General features: G+C 28.0%; 5 protein-coding genes across 11 annotated transcripts; 1 reads left to right on the top strand and 4 right to left on the bottom strand.

The window, feature by feature from the left end:
• Positions 1-1429: 1429 nt before the first annotated feature.
• On the bottom strand, positions 1430-8010 carry LOC100643704 (DNA topoisomerase 1). 3 transcript variants are annotated; one of them, XM_003398855.4, is made up of 12 exons: positions 7872-8010; positions 7555-7600; positions 6612-7005; positions 6228-6541; positions 6000-6148; positions 5703-5909; positions 5468-5629; positions 4596-4687; positions 3255-4228; positions 2704-3154; positions 2487-2636; positions 1430-2384 (listed from the first exon to the last, which is right to left on the bottom strand). In XM_003398855.4, exons 1-12 carry the CDS (start codon positions 7911-7913, stop codon positions 2282-2284), a joined length of 3084 nt encoding a protein of 1027 aa, XP_003398903.1. In that variant the 5' UTR covers positions 7914-8010; the 3' UTR covers positions 1430-2281. The 3 variants fall into 3 exon arrangements, with proteins under 3 accessions (XP_003398903.1, XP_012169008.1, XP_012169009.1); XM_012313618.3 differs by lacking the exons at positions 4596-4687; positions 5468-5629; positions 5703-5909; ... (3 more) ...; positions 7555-7600; positions 7872-8010 and adding an exon at positions 4335-4526; XM_012313619.3 differs by lacking the exons at positions 4596-4687; positions 5468-5629; positions 5703-5909; ... (3 more) ...; positions 7555-7600; positions 7872-8010 and adding an exon at positions 4321-4453.
• LOC100644070 lies at positions 7919-14039 on the top strand. 4 transcript variants are annotated; one of them, XM_048409923.1, is made up of 4 exons: positions 7919-8049; positions 12182-12694; positions 12771-12911; positions 13000-14039. In XM_048409923.1, the coding sequence occupies exons 2-4, from the start codon at positions 12266-12268 to the stop codon at positions 13291-13293; spliced, it is 864 nt and encodes a 287-aa protein (XP_048265880.1). In that variant the 5' UTR covers positions 7919-8049; positions 12182-12265; the 3' UTR covers positions 13294-14039. The 4 variants fall into 4 exon arrangements, with proteins under 4 accessions (XP_048265880.1, XP_012169012.2, XP_012169011.2 ...); XM_012313622.3 differs by lacking the exon at positions 7919-8049 and adding an exon at positions 11417-11984 and having other exon boundaries at positions 12254-12694; XM_012313621.3 differs by lacking the exon at positions 7919-8049 and adding an exon at positions 11419-11984.
• On the bottom strand, positions 8685-11150 carry LOC100643818 (mRNA cap guanine-N7 methyltransferase). Its single transcript, XM_003398856.4, has 7 exons — positions 10684-11150; positions 10410-10602; positions 10095-10339; positions 9778-9959; positions 9457-9666; positions 9166-9380; positions 8685-9088 (listed from the first exon to the last, which is right to left on the bottom strand). Exons 1-7 carry the CDS (start codon positions 10915-10917, stop codon positions 9033-9035), a joined length of 1335 nt encoding a protein of 444 aa, XP_003398904.1. The 5' UTR covers positions 10918-11150; the 3' UTR covers positions 8685-9032.
• LOC100643946 lies at positions 13861-16597 on the bottom strand. 2 transcript variants are annotated; one of them, XM_012313624.3, is made up of 6 exons: positions 16368-16597; positions 16193-16279; positions 15575-16007; positions 15297-15499; positions 15055-15194; positions 13861-14964 (listed from the first exon to the last, which is right to left on the bottom strand). In XM_012313624.3, the coding sequence occupies exons 3-6, from the start codon at positions 15937-15939 to the stop codon at positions 14083-14085; spliced, it is 1590 nt and encodes a 529-aa protein (XP_012169014.1). In that variant the 5' UTR covers positions 15940-16007; positions 16193-16279; positions 16368-16597; the 3' UTR covers positions 13861-14082. The 2 variants fall into 2 exon arrangements, with proteins under 2 accessions (XP_012169014.1, XP_012169013.1); XM_012313623.3 differs by having other exon boundaries at positions 16193-16597.
• A 177-nt stretch (positions 16598-16774) lies between these two features.
• On the bottom strand, positions 16775-17852 carry LOC100644184 (mitochondrial assembly of ribosomal large subunit protein 1). Its single transcript, XM_003398859.4, has 3 exons — positions 17466-17852; positions 17081-17341; positions 16775-17001 (listed from the first exon to the last, which is right to left on the bottom strand). The coding sequence occupies exons 1-3, from the start codon at positions 17791-17793 to the stop codon at positions 16796-16798; spliced, it is 795 nt and encodes a 264-aa protein (XP_003398907.2). The 5' UTR covers positions 17794-17852; the 3' UTR covers positions 16775-16795.
• Between the last annotated feature and the right edge of the window lie 1141 nt (positions 17853-18993).

Genomic DNA, 18993 nt, shown 5'->3' with positions numbered 1-18993 from the left:
TCTATCAATAGTAAGTATGTGAACATTTAGTTATGTAAATAAATCAATTTATCTTTTTGCACTATAAGTTTTATTATTCCAGTATCGTATAGAAATGATAATGTCCGAAATATACATACACCTTCAATTTGTGTACACTTCATTGTACTAGATATCGATTGTATTTTTACTTCTCACTTGTAAAAGTTAAAAATGTTATATCTGATGTTATGTGCATAAAACATTTGATATTAGAGGCCTATGTACTGATTGTATTTCATTATGTCATGTTAATTAATTACTAATTTCTATATCGCAAATGACTTTAATAAAGTAAATTAAGAGTAATGTGACATATACGCACATATATATCTTAAATTCAGTCTACTTGATCATCGTATAAGTTAATATAGTCTGATATACTGTACTAGTTTCATCTTTAGAAATGTTTATAATCATCAATATTTGAAAAAAGACAATAATATAAAAAGATAAATATTATAAGAGTTTACTACTTTAGACTTTAAAATATTTGAAATGAATGAAACATTCATTTTAAATTATTAATGAGATTAGAACATGACCAAACTTACTTATATATCAAAAACTAGTTTGTAGCATAACAGACGATTAAATTATGCGACTCTTCATACAATAATTGGCAGTTTTATGAGAATAGTGGCCTTTAATAACTTTACAACATTTCTTAAAACATATTAGTATACATTCTATAGTTTTAAATAAAATGAACTAACTTGTAGTTGTGGTTGTTATTAACGTAATGTTTTAATATAAAAGTTATAAAGAACCACCATTCTAATTACATATTTGTATAATTTTATAATTGCAGCTTCCTTAAATATATATATTTATATATGAGTGTAAAAAATTGTATGTGTTCATATGCATACAACACAATGATATGGGAATATTCTGTCAGTGACGAGTAATTAATATTCAATTTAGCAAGATGAATGAATATTTTTATGACGGAAATAATATATTTATTATAAAGTCTACAATCTAACTAACGTGAATATATCCTAAGCTACTGAAAAAATTACTCGTCTCTGATCCATATTCCAAGATAAATAAGCGAATAATCTATTCTAAACATGATTTACTTATAACAGATTAAAATAAGATGTTTCACACACACATACTCTCAAATATTAATGTATAATTTGAGTCCCATGAGTCACATAAACAAAGACATTCTTCAAATTTAGAATATCTTGTACAAATGATTTACAGGTATATATTAGGAAAGGATTTTGAAAAATATTGCAATAAATTTGAGTATCTTGCTATTAAACAGTAAACAAAATTCAACTATGGCTATAAATATGATAACTAATTTGTAACATATTGAAGTATTTTTTTTACAATATTCTATATCATGGTGATCACAAGGTTTTTATGTGCACGAATATTAAAAAAATGTTAAAGATACACTGTGTTCACATTTATTATAGACTAAACATTTCTTTTATAAAGCATAAGTCGCTAAAAGCAATAATCTATTTTTTAAATACATTAATACGTTATAATTATCTTTCGAGACGCTATATTTCAATCAAATTGGCTAACCATAATTTCGATTTGATAAATTTTATACTAAAAAATCCATGTAGAGCGCACGGCTCTAACTTTAATTAAATTTTCATTGATGACATTATACACTTATGAGAAAAGACAAATTAAAGGAATATAAAAATTAGCTGCTCATTCGGCAGTTACATTTTTTTTAAATCTAATACACATACCTCTTTTTTACTTGGTTGGCAAAGTTTTCATAGTTCTATATACAATGCAGCAACCAATGTTTATCGTGCACTTCTAAATTTAGAGACTGTAAAATTCTTGTTCTAATGAAGTAACTTTGAGCTATATTCTCTAAATTTAGATCACTTGCACAAATTTTGCTTTTTTAATTCACAAATATTATAAATTTCTACCTAACACGAATTTAAATTTTCGTCAAACTATTCAATTTTAGTTTCTAATATTTATAAGATCAATTAAACGTCTATATGCAAATGCGACCGCTAAAATTTTTACGCGATGATTGCTAAGCGATCAATTCTAGATTACAAGTATGTGTTTATTACATACTGAATATAAAGTCTTTACCGAAATTTAACGTAGTGTTCTATACAAAATATGTTTTCGCATTTTCACATTTATTTTTTGTAAATATAGAAAATTATACCATTACTTTTTCCCTCAATAATTTTAACGAAAATTTCACTAAATACAATCAGTGGGAGTTATTTTTCGTAATAATCAATCTTCTATGGGGTTAAAATACATAATTTGGTCCTGCCATGTCTATTGCCCATCTGAACTTATCCCTCTGAGTCTTATTATAAATCTTCTCAATAGGGACATTATGTTTCTTACACCTAAATAATATAAAAATAAAAATGTAAATGCTGTGCATTTATTGTAATATTGTACTTATGATTGTAATATTTAATATAAAATAAAAAAAGAATCAAAGTTACCATGCAACTGTAATTCTAGGATCCAAATAATTCAACTTGGAGGTGCCTAAAGCAATTTCTTTATTTTCCTCTTTGTCTGTTGCTTGAACCTCCAATTTTGTCAGTTGCTCTTTTAATCTATCAAGAGTCTTCTTCTTCTTTTCATATACGCTATAATAATAAATACACAATAAAGTACTTAATATTACTTAATTTTTAATAATTAGCCAATACATACACTTTTTCTTTAACAGATCCATGCTTTGCATCACGTTTAGCTTCCTTTACAGCATGTTCTGTTTCACTTATAGCTTGCTTCTTAGCTTCTATTTTTGCCTTAAGATTTTCCATAGATTTTGCATGTGTTTTAGGCACTGAACGTTGATGATTACATAATATTGCAACAGCTCGATTTGCTCTATTATATGATAAAATCTTTTCTGCTTCTGTATCATCAGGATTTGTCAATTTATCTAATTGCTGCTGCAATGTCCATGAAGCATTATATGTCCTGAAGACCTTAGCAGTGAGACCTTCCATCAATTCATTTAAATGTTTATTCATAACAGTTGTATTAAGACGATCAAATAAATCATCACTTGGTGATTTATTTTCCATAAAAAGTTGTAAATTTTTAAATACTCTTTTTTCTACTGGCACTTCATTGTAATACCTTATAGAATCTTTACCTATAAATACAATAAATAATTACCTATAAATACATGTATACAAATATTATACTAAAAAATTTCATCTTTATCTAATTTATAAGCAAAAAATTCAGCATACCTAAGAAGTCAAATACAACTACATACTCCTTTCCATCCTTTTGTTCATGTAATGTAATGTGTTCCACTCGTAAAGAACAACAACCTACAGTATCTGCTTGATCTTCATCTTTCTCGTTACCAGCTCTGAGAGCTAATTTGTCTATAAAATATAATGCAACAGCTCTTTGTCTTATACGCATCTCCTTGCTTTTCCAATCTTCCCTATATTCAGCACGAATTTTATCTATTAATTGTGCTAATTTTCTAGCAGTCTCATATTTCTGCCAATCTTTTTCTCCTTTAAGTTTGCTTGATGGATTAAGCATAACGTATTTTACTTGTCCTTGAATATTCTCTGTCCAAGACGCCAGCCAGGTAACGTTAGGATCGTGCCGAACTTCTTTCCATTTATGGCCTGGTGGTGGCTTTGGTATATTAGAATCTTTGGAACAATTAATAAGAATATCTTCTGGCATAACTCTCCTTTTCAATTTGCCCATTTTAGGGTGTTCACCACGACCTCTGAATAAACCAGGCGGTTCAATCTTGAAATTACCTATTTTTTCTTTATGTCCATCAATAATGCAAAAACCATATTCTTTTTGAATTTGTTCATTCATTTCTTTTATTTTCTGCTTTTCTTCTTTTGTCATTGCTTTCCGCTCTTCACTTTTTTGAACAAAATACGAATGCATTTCTTTAAAATTGCACTTACTCAAGTCATTTATTTTAGCCCTCTCTGATTCAGTCATCACTTCTCTCCAATCATGGAAGAAGTTATTATTAAATGCAGACTTTGTAGTATAATCATGATCTAACATGCGTGCATAAAAAGTCGCAACTTCTTCTGCATCTTGACTTAACTTCATTTCTTTTCCACAGTAATAAAATTTTACATCAGGGGGAAGTGGCTCATATGGAGGTGCAAATACTGGTCCTTTATGTTCCAAGAATGTCCATTTTGTCCCGTCATTTTTCTTTTCTTCTTCCCACCTATAACAATTTTTTCATTTAGTTTTATTTCGTATTTGTTTCATTGTATATTCCATTAATTTTAAGGTATTACAATATATCTAACAACATACTCCAAAAACATAACCTTAAAATAGATAAGTATTTATGAATTTCCAATTTTGTAGAACATTTGCATCTATAAAAGGAATGTAACTTTATCAAAGATATTATTCTGATATTTGTAATAACATTAAACATATTTTGCTTTAAAAAAACATGCACATAAGTTTTACTATATTATACTTCATCTGAAAAATGTATTCATGTGTATACACAAAATAAGGTTAGGACGACATAACCTTATTTATTTACACGATATAGTTCTTCAAATAATAAGAAACTTTACCATTTCCAAACTTCTTGTTCTTCTTCTTGTTTCTTTTTCCTTGGGCTAGAATTTTCTCCTTTTGATGCTCTTGCACCTTTCTTCTTTGGTTTCTGAAAATTTTTTTATAGTTAATCCTTTCGCTCCTAACGTCGGATATATCCAGCATTCATATAACCCGTGGAGACGAATGCGGGATATATCAGACATGCATGATGTGACCCACAGCGACGTGTACAACAAAATAGTACAAAAAAAATATGTATTCCATATGATTGATACGTGCTTATGGAATTTATATTGTCTATATAAATTGAAAACCAACAAAACAATATCAATTGCAAAATTTCAACTGAAATTAGCAGACCAAATTTTTAAAAAATATCAGAAAAGAACAACCTGTCATCCTATTACACCCGGAAAAAATTACCCAGTAAGAGACTCAATGGAAGATATTTTCCTTCATCTTATGAAGCTACAGGAAAAAATAATCACAAAGATGTGTTGTGTGTGCGAAAAACTCTAAGAGACAAGAATCTCATCATCAATACCAAGAATGTGATTTTGGGTTGTGTGTGTTCCCATGTTTCAAAACATATATTGAATTTAATTCAATTAAATTATTAATCACTGTATATTATTCTTTCACTATTTTCAATTGTTAATCGGATTCTTTATACCTATTAAATAAGTTTATATCTTTTATGTAGAAATTATGAGTATATTGTTTTAAAGAAAAGTCCCTTTTCTTCCAAGATAAACTGTCCACCCACAATGTGCACACTTTCGGCGCGAGGTCCAGTTCAGCGGATCGAACCGCCATAGCGAAATTGTTAGGTAAGATTATAACATCATTAATGCATATAAGGAATATATGTAAAGAATCACAGTACTTGTTCAATATCGTCTTCATCTTCATCATCTTCATGTTTTCGCCTTTTCTTCTTTGCTTTTGTATCATTCTTCTTTGACTTTTTACGCGCTGAAAGTGAGACATCATCTTCCTCTGAATCTAAACTTCTTTTAACACTTGTAGGAGCCACGGACCTTGCACTCTGTATAATTTTTATATTATGATATACATATCTAATTTTTAAATAATAAAAATTTAATATATATTTTACTTACTAATGGTATGTCTTCATCCGATTCTTCCTCAGTTTTAATTGTTGTATTATGAAGATCTGAAAGTCTTGTGTCATTTCCATCAGTCGAATCCATACTACCTTCTTCTTCATTCATAGCTTCTTCGTCATCCTCATCTTCTTTAATATATAACGGTTGTTCTCCACCACTGTCATCATCATCTTCAGGTTCAATTTGTGATATAGGTTCCTGTAATTTATTATTTTAAATTTATTTAATTATTTGAATTCATACGTTTCAAATATAAGAATAAATATATTTAAAAAAGTATATATGTACTTCTTTCACTTCATGCTTCAAGGTTTGGCCAACATCAAACTGAAATACTTCATTTCCTATGTGATTAGGTTTTACGTCCATTATTTCTTCTTTTACTTTAATTTCTTCCTTCTCCTTCTCTTTTTTATCTTTATCTTCTCTATGTTTCGCTATAAATTAGATAAAATAAAAATTAACAAGTTCATTCTTCATTCATAATTTTGTTGTATACCTTATGTTATAACTTACATTTCTCTTTCTCATGACGATGTCGATCTTTTTCTTTATCATGACGATGTTTATCTTTACTGGAAAAATTATGTTTATCTTTGTCTTTTTCAGAAGAGCGATGCTTTTCTTTGTCATTTGCGTGAGATGTGGAATGTCTTTCCTTGTCCTTCTCTAATGAATGTTTTCTCTCCTTTTCTTTATCCTTAGAGACATTTTTATCCTTATCTTTGTCACGAGAACTTGAACTTATATTGTGTTTGTATTTATCCTTATCCTTACTTTTTTCTTTGTCTTTCTCTTTGCTTTCTTTGTCCTTGGAACTACTGTGATGTCTGCAACGCAATTTATTGTATATGAACATAAAATTTTATGTGATTAAGTACAAAATTATATTAAATATACCTGTCTTTATCCTTGGAACTTGAACTAGAGCTGGATCTGTGATAATGTTCTTTATCTTTGCTTTTATCCTTTTCTCTATCTTTGCTTGAAGAACTGCTACTTTTGTGTTCTTTATCCTTGCTAGATGATGAGTTACTCTTTCTATCCTTATCTTTATCTTTGTTACTACTGCTACTATCATGTTTATCTTTTTCTTTAATAGAACTAGAACTATGTTTATGTCTATCTTTTTCCTTTTCCCTGTGATCACTTTTATGATTTCTATCCTTTTCTTTGCTTCTCTCTTTGTCTTTATGATCTGATTTATGAGATCTTTCTTTATCCTTATCCCTATGTTCAGATTTGTGTTCTCTTTTTTTGTCAAATCCATTTGACATGCCATTTATATGAGCATCTAGAAATATACATATAATATATATAAATACACACACACAAATATATATAATATCAATCGTATTTCAAAATATTTTTATTGAAAAAATAAATCATTTTGCAAGTAATTATTTAAATAAAATTGCATAATTATTAAAATATAAAAAAAAATTATTTCTATTCCTCAATTAAATTTATTACGGCTATATTTCGAAATATTTAACTAAATGTGAAATGCAAAAATAATTTAGAATGTATTGTATTCATTTAGTTAAAAGAGGCAAAGTAAGAAACATCCCATAATTTTTACTTTAAAAAATTGAAATTCTAAATTCTCGTAATACAGAACGTGAACAAGTGCCAATTCAAAAAATAAAACTAAGTTTGAATTGCAGGAAGTCGTAAGTAGTTCGGACGCTTCGTCAGAGTCGAAACACGTGTCAGACCGGTCGGGTCGTTGGCAGTCTTAACTCTTTGGTCGTCGCGTTGAACTTAACATTTGCTGCTATAAAGTTCTGATTTCAGCTATGTCAGATTACATGCGTTAAAACTGTACGAATAAACCACTTACCACTATGATTTCCAGTCACATTACTGTTCTCCTTGATCTTTTTTTCCTGAAACAATAAAATTCACATATAAATATCATCTTAATAAGATCGTAGCATGGTATATAACTATCTACTTCTCCGTTGGACTTAACGTCTGGCAGTGTGAAGCGAGCCAGGTAGGACTTAGTCGCAGACGCCATTTTGGGACTTAGAAAAATTTTGCGTCCACGACTATGTCGTACGTACAAGAGAAAAGCCGTAATATAAGACAAAATACTAAAAAACTGTACACGTAGGTAAACGCAGTGAAGCAAATAGATATTAAATAGTCACTTACTGAGTCGGAATTCGACTGCGTTGTCGCTTGCTCGAGCTCCATTTCTCGTACAAACGCACTGATAGACTTTAGCGACGCAAGGGCTAACAGAAGCGAGAGAAGTAAAGAAGACTGGGGGCACACACACCACTATTCCACTATACACTTCGCGTGAGACTGCAGCCGAGCCTACGCTTAGGTAGGAGACCCAGTCTAAGTATCAAAAATATCTAACTGCGCATGCGCTTCTTTGCTCCGCCTCTTCGATCCCCAATACAGTCCCTTCCACCGCAGTTCGTACCTGCCTATTCAGCCGTTCTCTTTCAATAATGCTTGGTTATGAACATAACGCTAACAATTTTATAAATAAATCACATGAGAGTAGTTGTTAATGTATCAATTGCGTTTTCCTATCGATGAAAATCGTTTTAATTTTGAGAAGAAATATCTAATTTTTATTCAACCGTTGCTACAAACTTCAATTTTAAGTGGAGATGTTCGTGACATATAATCGAATATATATCGAGATTCATAACATAGGAAATAATCACATTAAAAAATTATTTATTGTTAATTTCTTAAAACTTCATCAGTAATTCAAAGGAATATACAAAGATCTAGGCTATTATGTGATATGATTTCTATAATATTAACCTTTTATAGTTCTGTTAATTCACTTTTTATATCTATGGCTTATCTAAAGAAAATAGCATGTACTTGTAATTAATGGCATAATATTATATAAAGGTTAACAAGGCTTATTTTATGTTCAAATTTAACGAGTTTGTTTTTATAAAATGTAGGTCAATGAGTAAAAAAGTTTACACTATACTATTTACATTAAATTTTTTTATTTTATTGTTTATATAAAAAACAATCAAATCCATAATCCCTAATCAAGTACATAAAAGTATATTGTATACATTTAGCTTGGAGTGATATATTGTTGAACACATTGGAGCAAGTTACTTAAAATATCAATTAATGCATATATATATATATATGCATTAATTGATATTTTAAGTAACTTGCTATATATATATATATATATATATATATTGTATTGACATATATGTGTATTTATATAGCAACAGACTAGTTCGTACAATATACAGTCAGTGCTTAATTTTATATTAAAAATTTAACATCTTATGGTTCCTAATTTTTATAATTTTACATATTCTAATGTTGCTTCCAGCCAGGTTTCATTTTTTCAAAAGAAAATACTGCATATAATGCTAAAACAAAATTAATGTTATTACAATAAAATTAACAAACGTAATTAATTATCAAATTATACTAATTTTCTACTAACAAGTAACTTCCCATTCTGTTCGAGATAAAGTCCCAATCTCACGGCGAGTCGAATTCTTTTGCGAGCAATATTCTTTAGCATGTTGATAATCTTTATCAGGGTTACCAGTAAGCTGTACCTCTCGTCGAGGTGGATAAGTTTCTAAACTTTGTATTTTACTAAGTAACATTCTACCTTTGTCCCCATCTTTCATACGTTCATAAAAGCTGTCAAATCTATAATTAAGCAAAATTTTTATTATTTATAAATATGATAGATATACAGTAAGTACAGTTACTAAATTTTTTTTACCTTTCAAATAGTACTAAATTTAAATCAAACTTTGAAGCTAGTTTACGAAATACAGGTAAATAGACAAGAAATTCTGGACAATTAACAACACCTTCTAATTGAAAATGATATTTAGCACCAAAAAGAGGTGGTTTTGTTTTGTCACAAAAAAATTCTACATTATAAATGTCATTTCCAAAACCATCACCATCGCATTTCTGCCATCTAGAACTGATTAAAACAATTAAACAATTAAAACAAACATTTAATTTTTGTATAACTTTAGTTAAGAGTTTTATAAGTTTAGCTAAAAGTTTTCAACATATTAAAAGATGAACTTACACTAGATCATATGCATTTGGGATAGTTCCAATAAAATAACCTCCTGGTTTTAAACATTCACTTGCATTTCTAAACATACATTCTGCTTGTTGTAGTGACTCAAAACAATAATGAAATGCAAATTGACAACTAACCAAATCAAGTGATATACTAGGATCTTTAAATTTTGTTCTCAATCGAACCTGAAATCATTTTTTATCACTGATTTCTCCATTGCTAACATAAATAGTAATGATACAAATTTCAGACCAATTACATTTTGTCAATTATTTGTTCATTATTCCTCTACAAACTCATGGAAAAGTAAAAACAAATACCTTTGTACAGTCGGCCGTTATGAATTCTGCTGAAAACATAGGAAAATATCTTCTCTCTTGAGAATATCTTTTTGACATCAGTTTATATCGATCCTGACATTGTTGCATAGTTACATCAGCCAAATCGGTACAGATCAAATGTGCTACATTCATTTTGTCCCATTTAAATAGATCTCCTCCTTTACCACAGCACATATCTAGCACTTTTAAACGGGCATTAGTTGGAGTTTTATTAATAAATTCCACTGTAAATGATTTGTAATTAAAAATTGTTGCACACAAAAGCATTATTTTATATATAAATTAGCATCTTACGTATAAGCATGCTTTTAATCCAATTGTTAAAATTTCTCATATACAAAATTCTGCTTTTATTTCTATCTTTATTTAGTACTGAATTATAATGTTGTACTACTAATAATGAGTTTTCAATGTATTCTTCCTTGCTTGATGATTCTTTTGTTTTCTCACTGTTACTAGTAGTTAAATCTGCTGAAGTATTATTAACCTGTAATATACGGATAAAAGAAAATGAATTAACAAATAAATAAAATGTTTCAAAAATGTGTAATATAATAATCATACATACATTTTGTTCGGTATCATATTTTATTCGCTTAGATGAATTTGCATCTGAACAATGTTCCTTAGTTTGAGAGTATTTAATTTGTGTATGACTTTTATCATTTACTTCAATTTTCCTTTTTCGTTCCCTAGAGAACGTTTGTGATTTTATTGTAGGTATTGTTTTTTCATTGTCTTTTTCTGATAATATCTCATCTTGCGTTTCTTTGGCTTTATTCATTACTTCAGGTGTAGACATATCCAAGTAAATGAAATCTCGTCCAATTATTAAATCTTATTCCACTGTTTTTTCAATAGATACTTTCGTTTCTTAATAAATATTATATTATGTATACATGTAAATAAATTATTAGTATCAAATATGTTTAAGTAAAAACAAACCATTTGTAAAAAAAACTATATACGCATAGCATTTACAGTGCTAACAATTCTTTTACGTCTGCTCTGCATCTATTTTCAGTAAAATCAGAATCAGAGTTATCAATGCTGACAACGTTATTTGTATTTCACAAATATTCCCTACAAGTTATGAAGGTTAGCCTTTATGCAGTGTTTTCTTTCTATTTCTAAATAGCTTTTCTAGTTATTTTTCAGTTCGCTTACGCATTCTATCTTTATATCCCTATGGCCTTAGTACTCCACGGTCAACAATCCAAGCCTAAATTCCCCAAACAAATACGCAACATAGTAACTAAAGTAACAATGTGTATTTAGTAATTTAAAATACAGAATTTATTAACAAATAAACATACACAGAATAATATGTACATATAAACAGATAAGCTTCATTTCTTTTAAAAAAGAAATTATATTTTTACTCTTAAATAATAACTTGAAAGATTTCTTTATTTTAAATTAAGCATTGAATTATACGAAGTACCTTTTTCAATTAAATAATATTAAACAATCTATATTATTTATATCTTACATATTTGATTTTGTTTTTTTATAAGTGTATGCACCTTATAAATATGTAACGTTCCTTCTTTTGTTTTGAATTATATTATGTAAAAGAATAGTAGTCAAGTAAAGAACATGTATTTATTATCCACGTATATAAATTTATATAAATTTTAATGAAATTTTATTGATAACTTTATTTACCACAGTGCTGCCAAGTATGCACTTGCTTTCACATATGCATGCCTTGCTATAGCTTCAAAGATAGCTCAATTTATTTAACTCAAACAGCTATATATTTATAATACTTCAAGAAATGCGACGAATATTTCGTTGTTACGACGATATTTTGTAGTACATAACAAGGAATTTATATATTATATCAATATAGCTACATTTTTTAAGGTTGGTGGTAGGTAGACATTGAAATTTCATTAGAGATTGTATGTATTACATTCTCTCATCTATTATCTGATCTAGATTTGTTATGTATGTAACATTCTTATCTAACAGCTTATCTGAAATTCAATAAGAAAGCAAGATAAATAATAGTATTTTGCTTCACTGTTAGTAAAAATCATGTTCCTCTATTTTTTTTTCAGATATTTAAAGAGTTATTCATGTACAATTTATATAAATTCTTGAGCTTTTTATTTATCGTACTCTTCTATTAGAATAAATTTTGCATGCATTGTAAGATCATGGATACATTTCCTACGCAAAGGTATGAGACAAAGATTGAAAGTTTTGACACATGTATGGTCGATCCTGCAAATCAACAACAAGAAATATCTGAAACAGTCAGTGATCAGACATCTTCTCAAACAATTGAAATAGAGAATCAAGAAAATCATGAAAATTCAAATTTACATCAGCAACAACATGATTCGGAAGTGCAACATCAACAAGATCAACCTAATCAAATTTCACATATACAATCCAATATTCAACAAAGCATGACTCTTACTCCAATTAGAATACCAGCTATATTGGATGGAGAATATTTTACAGTAATTAGAGTAGAAGACAGTAATATAACAGTTCAATGTGTACAATGTCAAAGACATTTAAATGGAAATTTGAGATCTACTGGAAATTTTTTAAGTCATATTAAAGTAAGATTTATTTATTTTCAGAATTCTTGCACTTTAATATAATTTTTTTGTATTCATTAATCTAAGTGTTCTACAGAGATTACATCCTTTTATGGTTGATAAAATTAAATCTAAAGCTAATCAAAGAAAACCTGCAATGATATATATTGATTTATCAGCAGCTAAATGTCAAGAAATAATAAGAACAAGAGGAGGATATAGGAAATGTTACAAAACAGTAAGCACATTGTTCATGAGCTTAATCTTATATGACAAAAAATTAAAATTAAAATTTTGCAGAAATTTAAAAAGTTATATTTATTTAGGATGTATGGCAACCAGGAAATGAGGAAGCTTATGATCAGTCTAATGAGTGGTCTGAAAGTCCAGTAATTCGTAGACGTAAGATAGATGAAGCTGAATGTTCTGATCTTTTAAAAATATCACATAATAATTCATTTGTAATGGAAGATGAGTTTGATGCAATTGGACGAAATATTGCAGCAAAACTTAGAAGTATGAAATTAGACCAAAGAATTATAGCTGAAAAATTATTAAATGATATTTTATTTGAAGCACAATTAGGAAATCTTCATAAAGACTCTAATATACATGTATAGGAAAAACATGTTATAGACTAAGGAATGTGTGCAAGTAGATAATATAATTATAAATGAATGGATGTATAAGGGAGCATATATTTTTTATCAAATTAAACTTATTAGTATTTCTTTATTAATGTTATCTTAATACGTACCACTTTAACATTAATAATCTCAAAGTGGTTTTCTGCTAAGATTTGGCAGTCAATATGAAATAATGCGTAAAAAATATTTTACACAAATATCTTTTAGTTAAAATCGCGGAAATAAAGAGATAGTAATGAAATGATAAGTATTTAAATTTAATATACGTCTTCAAAGATGAGAGAAACACAGAATAAGAGATATACATATTTTAACACTTATAAGTATTCACATAAGTATCTCTATATATAAATGTGCAATGTAAATATTACTATACAGATATAAAATTCATAGATAAGGAGAAATGCTGCTGTATCTAGTAACTATATGTAAATGTTTTTAGACGGATTTTCTTAAGAATGTTTCATAAACATAGCTACCTAATTTATAATAATGTATGATAAATACACTTTTCACATTATGTAACTATCAATATCAGTCCTCAGTTTCTCAGTTTAGATTTAAACATTGTAACTATAAATTTTAATTGCATCAGCTACTCCATTGTCCTATTCGTTAATAATAGTTTTCTAGTATATCTATTTTGTAAATGATTTGTATAAATATAAAACAACCTCATGTTCAAGTAATATATAAAAATTAAAGCATTTGTGAAATCACGTTTCAATGAATATTTTACCATGAGACAATTTTATCCATTTGTCAGCTGGTATATATCCTACGTTTCTTTGGTTTAAGCAAAGCACAATAAATTACAGTTGATAAAACGCATAGTGTCATACTTCCAAGAATGACAAAAAATATATAAGTATACCAAAACCCATCCCAATCTGCATAAAAATACCAAGATAACGTTAAAAACGTATTTTGCATTAATACAAAAATATAATATGGCAATACCCACTTATCTGCATACTTAAATTTAATTCTATATTCGATTAAACTAATTATGTACACTAATCCTAGCCATAAATTAAGAAAAAAAGTAATAATGTCATAATATTGCGTATAATAAAAAAGATATATTAACATAATACCATAATGTATACCAAGCACAATGGATAAGTAAAGTGGGTAAAATTCATAGAATATGGCAATAGTAAGTATACGCGCTAGAATGAAAAAGAACCACCATAAAAAACTCAAAAATTTTCCTATAGGATCATCTTCTTCTAAACCTTTTGCTGAATATCTTCGTTGTGGAACTTTTAAATCTTGTATGGTATTGTTCTTTCTTTCTGCAATAGATACTACCTTAGTAAATAATTGCTCAGATTCTGCATTTTTTGGAACTATACATATTGAATCTGGTCTTGGTGGAGCTGGTACATCTGGTATAGGTAAAGGTGTAACTGTAGTAATTCCACGTAAAGGAGTTGGAGGTGGTGTAATATATACATTTTTAGGTGGTAAAGGAGGTGTCACAGACACTTGACGATCTAAAGAAATGTGAGAATCACATTGCTCCTTATCTTCGTGTTGAACTTTTACAGATTCTGGTTGTTTTAAGGAATTATCTATAGGGTTATTTTCTTTTTTATCAGATAATTTTAAAGGTGTGCCTTCTTCAAAATCACAAAGTTCCTATAATTATATAAATTAAATAAATACTTTAAAAGGAGAAGTTATTTTCCCATGTTGTAGGTAACCATGTAATTTTTAATATTAAGATACCTGAATGCAATATTTCTTTAACCACATTGCCCATGGTAGTTTTCTACCATTAATACGTTGACTTTCAAATCTTTGAAATGAGGTAGTCTGAATGGCAAGTATTACAATGGATATAGTAATAGAAAGCACCTTTACAACTGCTACAAAAATAATCTTAATTTGGTATTTATAATTTTATTTAAATTATACTGCAAATCGTAGAACCAGAAATAGAATCGTAGAAGATAGTATCGTAGAAATACCAGATTGATGAGTCTGATGAAATGATGGTTCACGAAAGAGTAAATGTGTTTGAAAGAGAGCTTGAGGAACTGCTTGAAACCATGCTTGTAAAAAGAAATATAATTCTATAGCTGCAGGAGCAGCTGCTACGTTTAAAGTCTCAGTTCTTTCTTTTCCACTTAAAATAATAGCTTCAATAGATAGTACTATAAGACCTGCATACCTAAAAAATAATTAGATATTATATTAATATAAATGAATGGGATTATTAGTTATTTTGAGTAGAAAATATTAATACCTATAAAGAGAAAAAAAAACAAAGCCTATCAGTTGACAAAGTTGGAGACAGAACCAACAAAACATTCCCTTTGTTAATTTATCATCATTTGACATCCACCAATCTGGTCTTGAAACAGTTAACATAAAGTATGCAATTGCTGGTGCATACATAAAACAAATAGTACAACAACCCCATACTAAGTTATTTTCTTTGAAATGCTGTATAGCAACAACTAAATCAGCAGAAAAATGAATTATATATACAAAACAGCTGATTAATGTTGGAATTAAGAAAATTAAATAAATCTGTTCAGTTGACTTTAAAGGAATTTGCAAGAAACGAGTGGGCTTTTTTTCACAAACTGAATCTAAATTGTTTGTCATTTTTTGTGATTAGATAAATTTTTCTATTTTATCATATTTTTCTTCCTTTAAAATAATCATATGATTATCTGAAATAAAAAATTGTATGATAAAACAAGCCATAAAATTAAAGATACCTTAAACTATTTTTAATATATCACATAAGAATGTATATAATACATGAGTTGAAATTTATGATAATTAACAATGTGCAAATAATGGTACATTTTTTTAATTACACGATTTACAATAATTGAAAATGTATATACATTACCTATATAAGTACTGTTGAAAATTAATTGCACTTCCATATGGGAGAAAGAATATTCTCTGCCATGGATTTAGTTGCATAAATTTTTTACTAAAGAACCAGATGTAATGTTTTCTGTTATTATAAAAATTATTTTTTATGTTATATGTTATAAATAGTATAAAAATGCCGATAATACCCGTTAGGTGCGACAGACTATTATTCTAATCGCGTTCTGTTGATACACGCGGTTTAATATTACATGTACCAACACAAAATTTATTCGCACAAATGCGTCTATATTGTAATTATTAGTCAGCGTATGAAATAGGGCTGATAATTCGATAAGATTTCATTTTGTTGATCTGCGATAAAGCGCCTTCAGATATGGACGCTTATTGCAAATGGAGAATTGCTTCAGAAAGCATAAATAGAGCACGAAGAGCGGAATGAAAGAGGGGGGAGGGAAGGGAGGATGATTGATAGCTCATACACATACTTTTCAAAAACTATTGCATGAGGATTATGTTTTAGAATTTTATTTTACTTTTTGTATAGAATTTATTTAATAAGGATCATATCTTAGTGCATAAAAAATAACATATATCATTTAGATAACTTTTATATTTATTGTCTATACATTTCATTCTTTTTATCATCATCATTATTCTCAATTGGTTCTAAATCAGATAAAAACGTATTATATTGTTCCATAATGTCTTTGTCAGTAGAACTTCTACTCTTATCATCATAATCAGGCCCAACTGACCACAATGTTTCTAAATCATATAATGATCTAGCAAAACTTGAGAAAATATGCAACACAATATTTCCTAAGAACAAAAGGAATATATAGTAATTCGATTATTATAAAGATATAGTAAATCTGTCCCAACACAATAAGAAGATTACCTAAATCTAAAGCGAGCCAATCTTTTGAATCTTCTCCTTCAATTTTTGGCAAGAAATCTGTTTTGTCCTTTTTTAATTTATACACTTTCCGGACAAAATTAGCAAGTGACTGCATATGCTTCTTTGATTTACCTGTTACTATAACTACGTAATCAACATATTGTAATTCAGAGGGTACAGAAGTAACAAAGATATTTTTGGCATTACTTTTTTGTAATAATGATATAAGATCTTCTATTTCAAACACACCATTTACGCCACCTGAAAAATGATTGATATCTTGTATTAAAGAACATTATTAATAATTGTCTTTAAATAGCAAAAAGTTTATATAATAGTATATAAATTATATAGTATAGTATATAAAAGTTTCATTACTACTCACGTTTTAAATTTATTCCTTCATAAGGATCGTGAGGTTCTTCCTCAATTATTAAATCTTCTAAATTAATCATTTCTTGTTTTTCACTGATATCATAAATAATTTCTGCATTTTCATCTTCAAAAACTTTATGAGTGGTACTAAGCGAACCGACTAGGTTATGTGATTCGTTTTCAATATTTTCATCGTTATTAAATTGTTTTTGACTATTATTTGGAAACATCGTAATTTGTCTTAATTGAGAATATGTTACTACATTATTTGTACGAGGTTTTAAATATTTATAAAATTGTATTTTTGTTCGTAATAGACTTGTTAGTACAGTTCGCATGTTGTTCTGCACATATAAAGCAAGGTTAAGTTTATTCGAATAACGTAAATGCCAGTTATCCATTTGATAGCTATCACTATTGATTCATATTATAATTGTATAATATACTTTCTAATTTTATATTAATTCATATTATAAGATAATAATAATAAATAAATAATAATAAATAGGATGTATAACATATTTTCTAATTTTATATTAACTCATATTATAATTGTATAATATATTTTCTAATTTTATATTATGGAGAATAAGGTTAAGAAAATAAGGTTCCAAGTAATTTAAACGATCAATTTATTAAATTGTACAAGTCACGTGCATGGTAATAAAATGAACTCTCCGTATAAGAAAAGTTAATTGTGAAAGTTGAAATCGATACAATTTTCTCAAGTTGATCTGGTTGATGTTACTCTTACAGCTGAAACAAAAATTTTATAAAGCTAATAAGTGTCTTTTTTTTAAAGACTTGTGTTAAGATTTATATATATAAAATTATTTTTATAAATAAAACTTATATGTTACAAACATGACCAAATGTTTGGAAAATTGCTTCTTAAATTTCTTTTCAAATAAATCTTTTATATACATATTTATTAATGTATATTACTGTTTTAATATCTTTTTGTAATAAAAGATGTTAAATATATATTATAATACGCTTATGGTATATGTAGCTATATACTTACAGAGGTTATAGATATCAAATTTATTTAGACCTCGCACGCATTTTCCTCCTTTTACGTTTTAGCCTGCGCATCCTCTTTTTTCGCCACTAAAAATTGAAAATTTCCTATTTACTTTTCTTGTATTTTTATTTTTTTTTTTGATAACTTAACCTATTGCTTTTGTGATTCGAATGTTAGGAAACATGTCAAATAACCATGCAATGCAGCAACAATTGGAGAAATATATATTTTAGGATTCAAAAAATATGTAGTAGCAAACTTATCATCAAAAATATTGAAATTAACAAGAAATATTAATATCATATTACCTTTGCTCTCATTTTCTGAATATGAGATTTCTAGATTAGTCTAGAATATCTCGATTGCGTTAGTCGGTTAGTCGATTGCGTTCTTCAACTTCGTGCACGCTTTAATGCCAATATGGAAGAGAATAGCTCGCTTCTTCTGATGTTCTGATCCTGGAAATTTAGTCTCTCTAGTTCTTATGTTTACCTCTAGAGGGCTAATTAATTTT

This window comes from Bombus terrestris, chromosome 11, assembly GCF_910591885.1.
Source record: "Bombus terrestris chromosome 11, iyBomTerr1.2, whole genome shotgun sequence".
NCBI classification, from domain to species: domain Eukaryota; kingdom Metazoa; phylum Arthropoda; class Insecta; order Hymenoptera; family Apidae; genus Bombus; species Bombus terrestris.
Note: the sequence above shows the minus strand (reverse complement) of the source record. Positions and strands in the feature narration are given on the sequence as shown.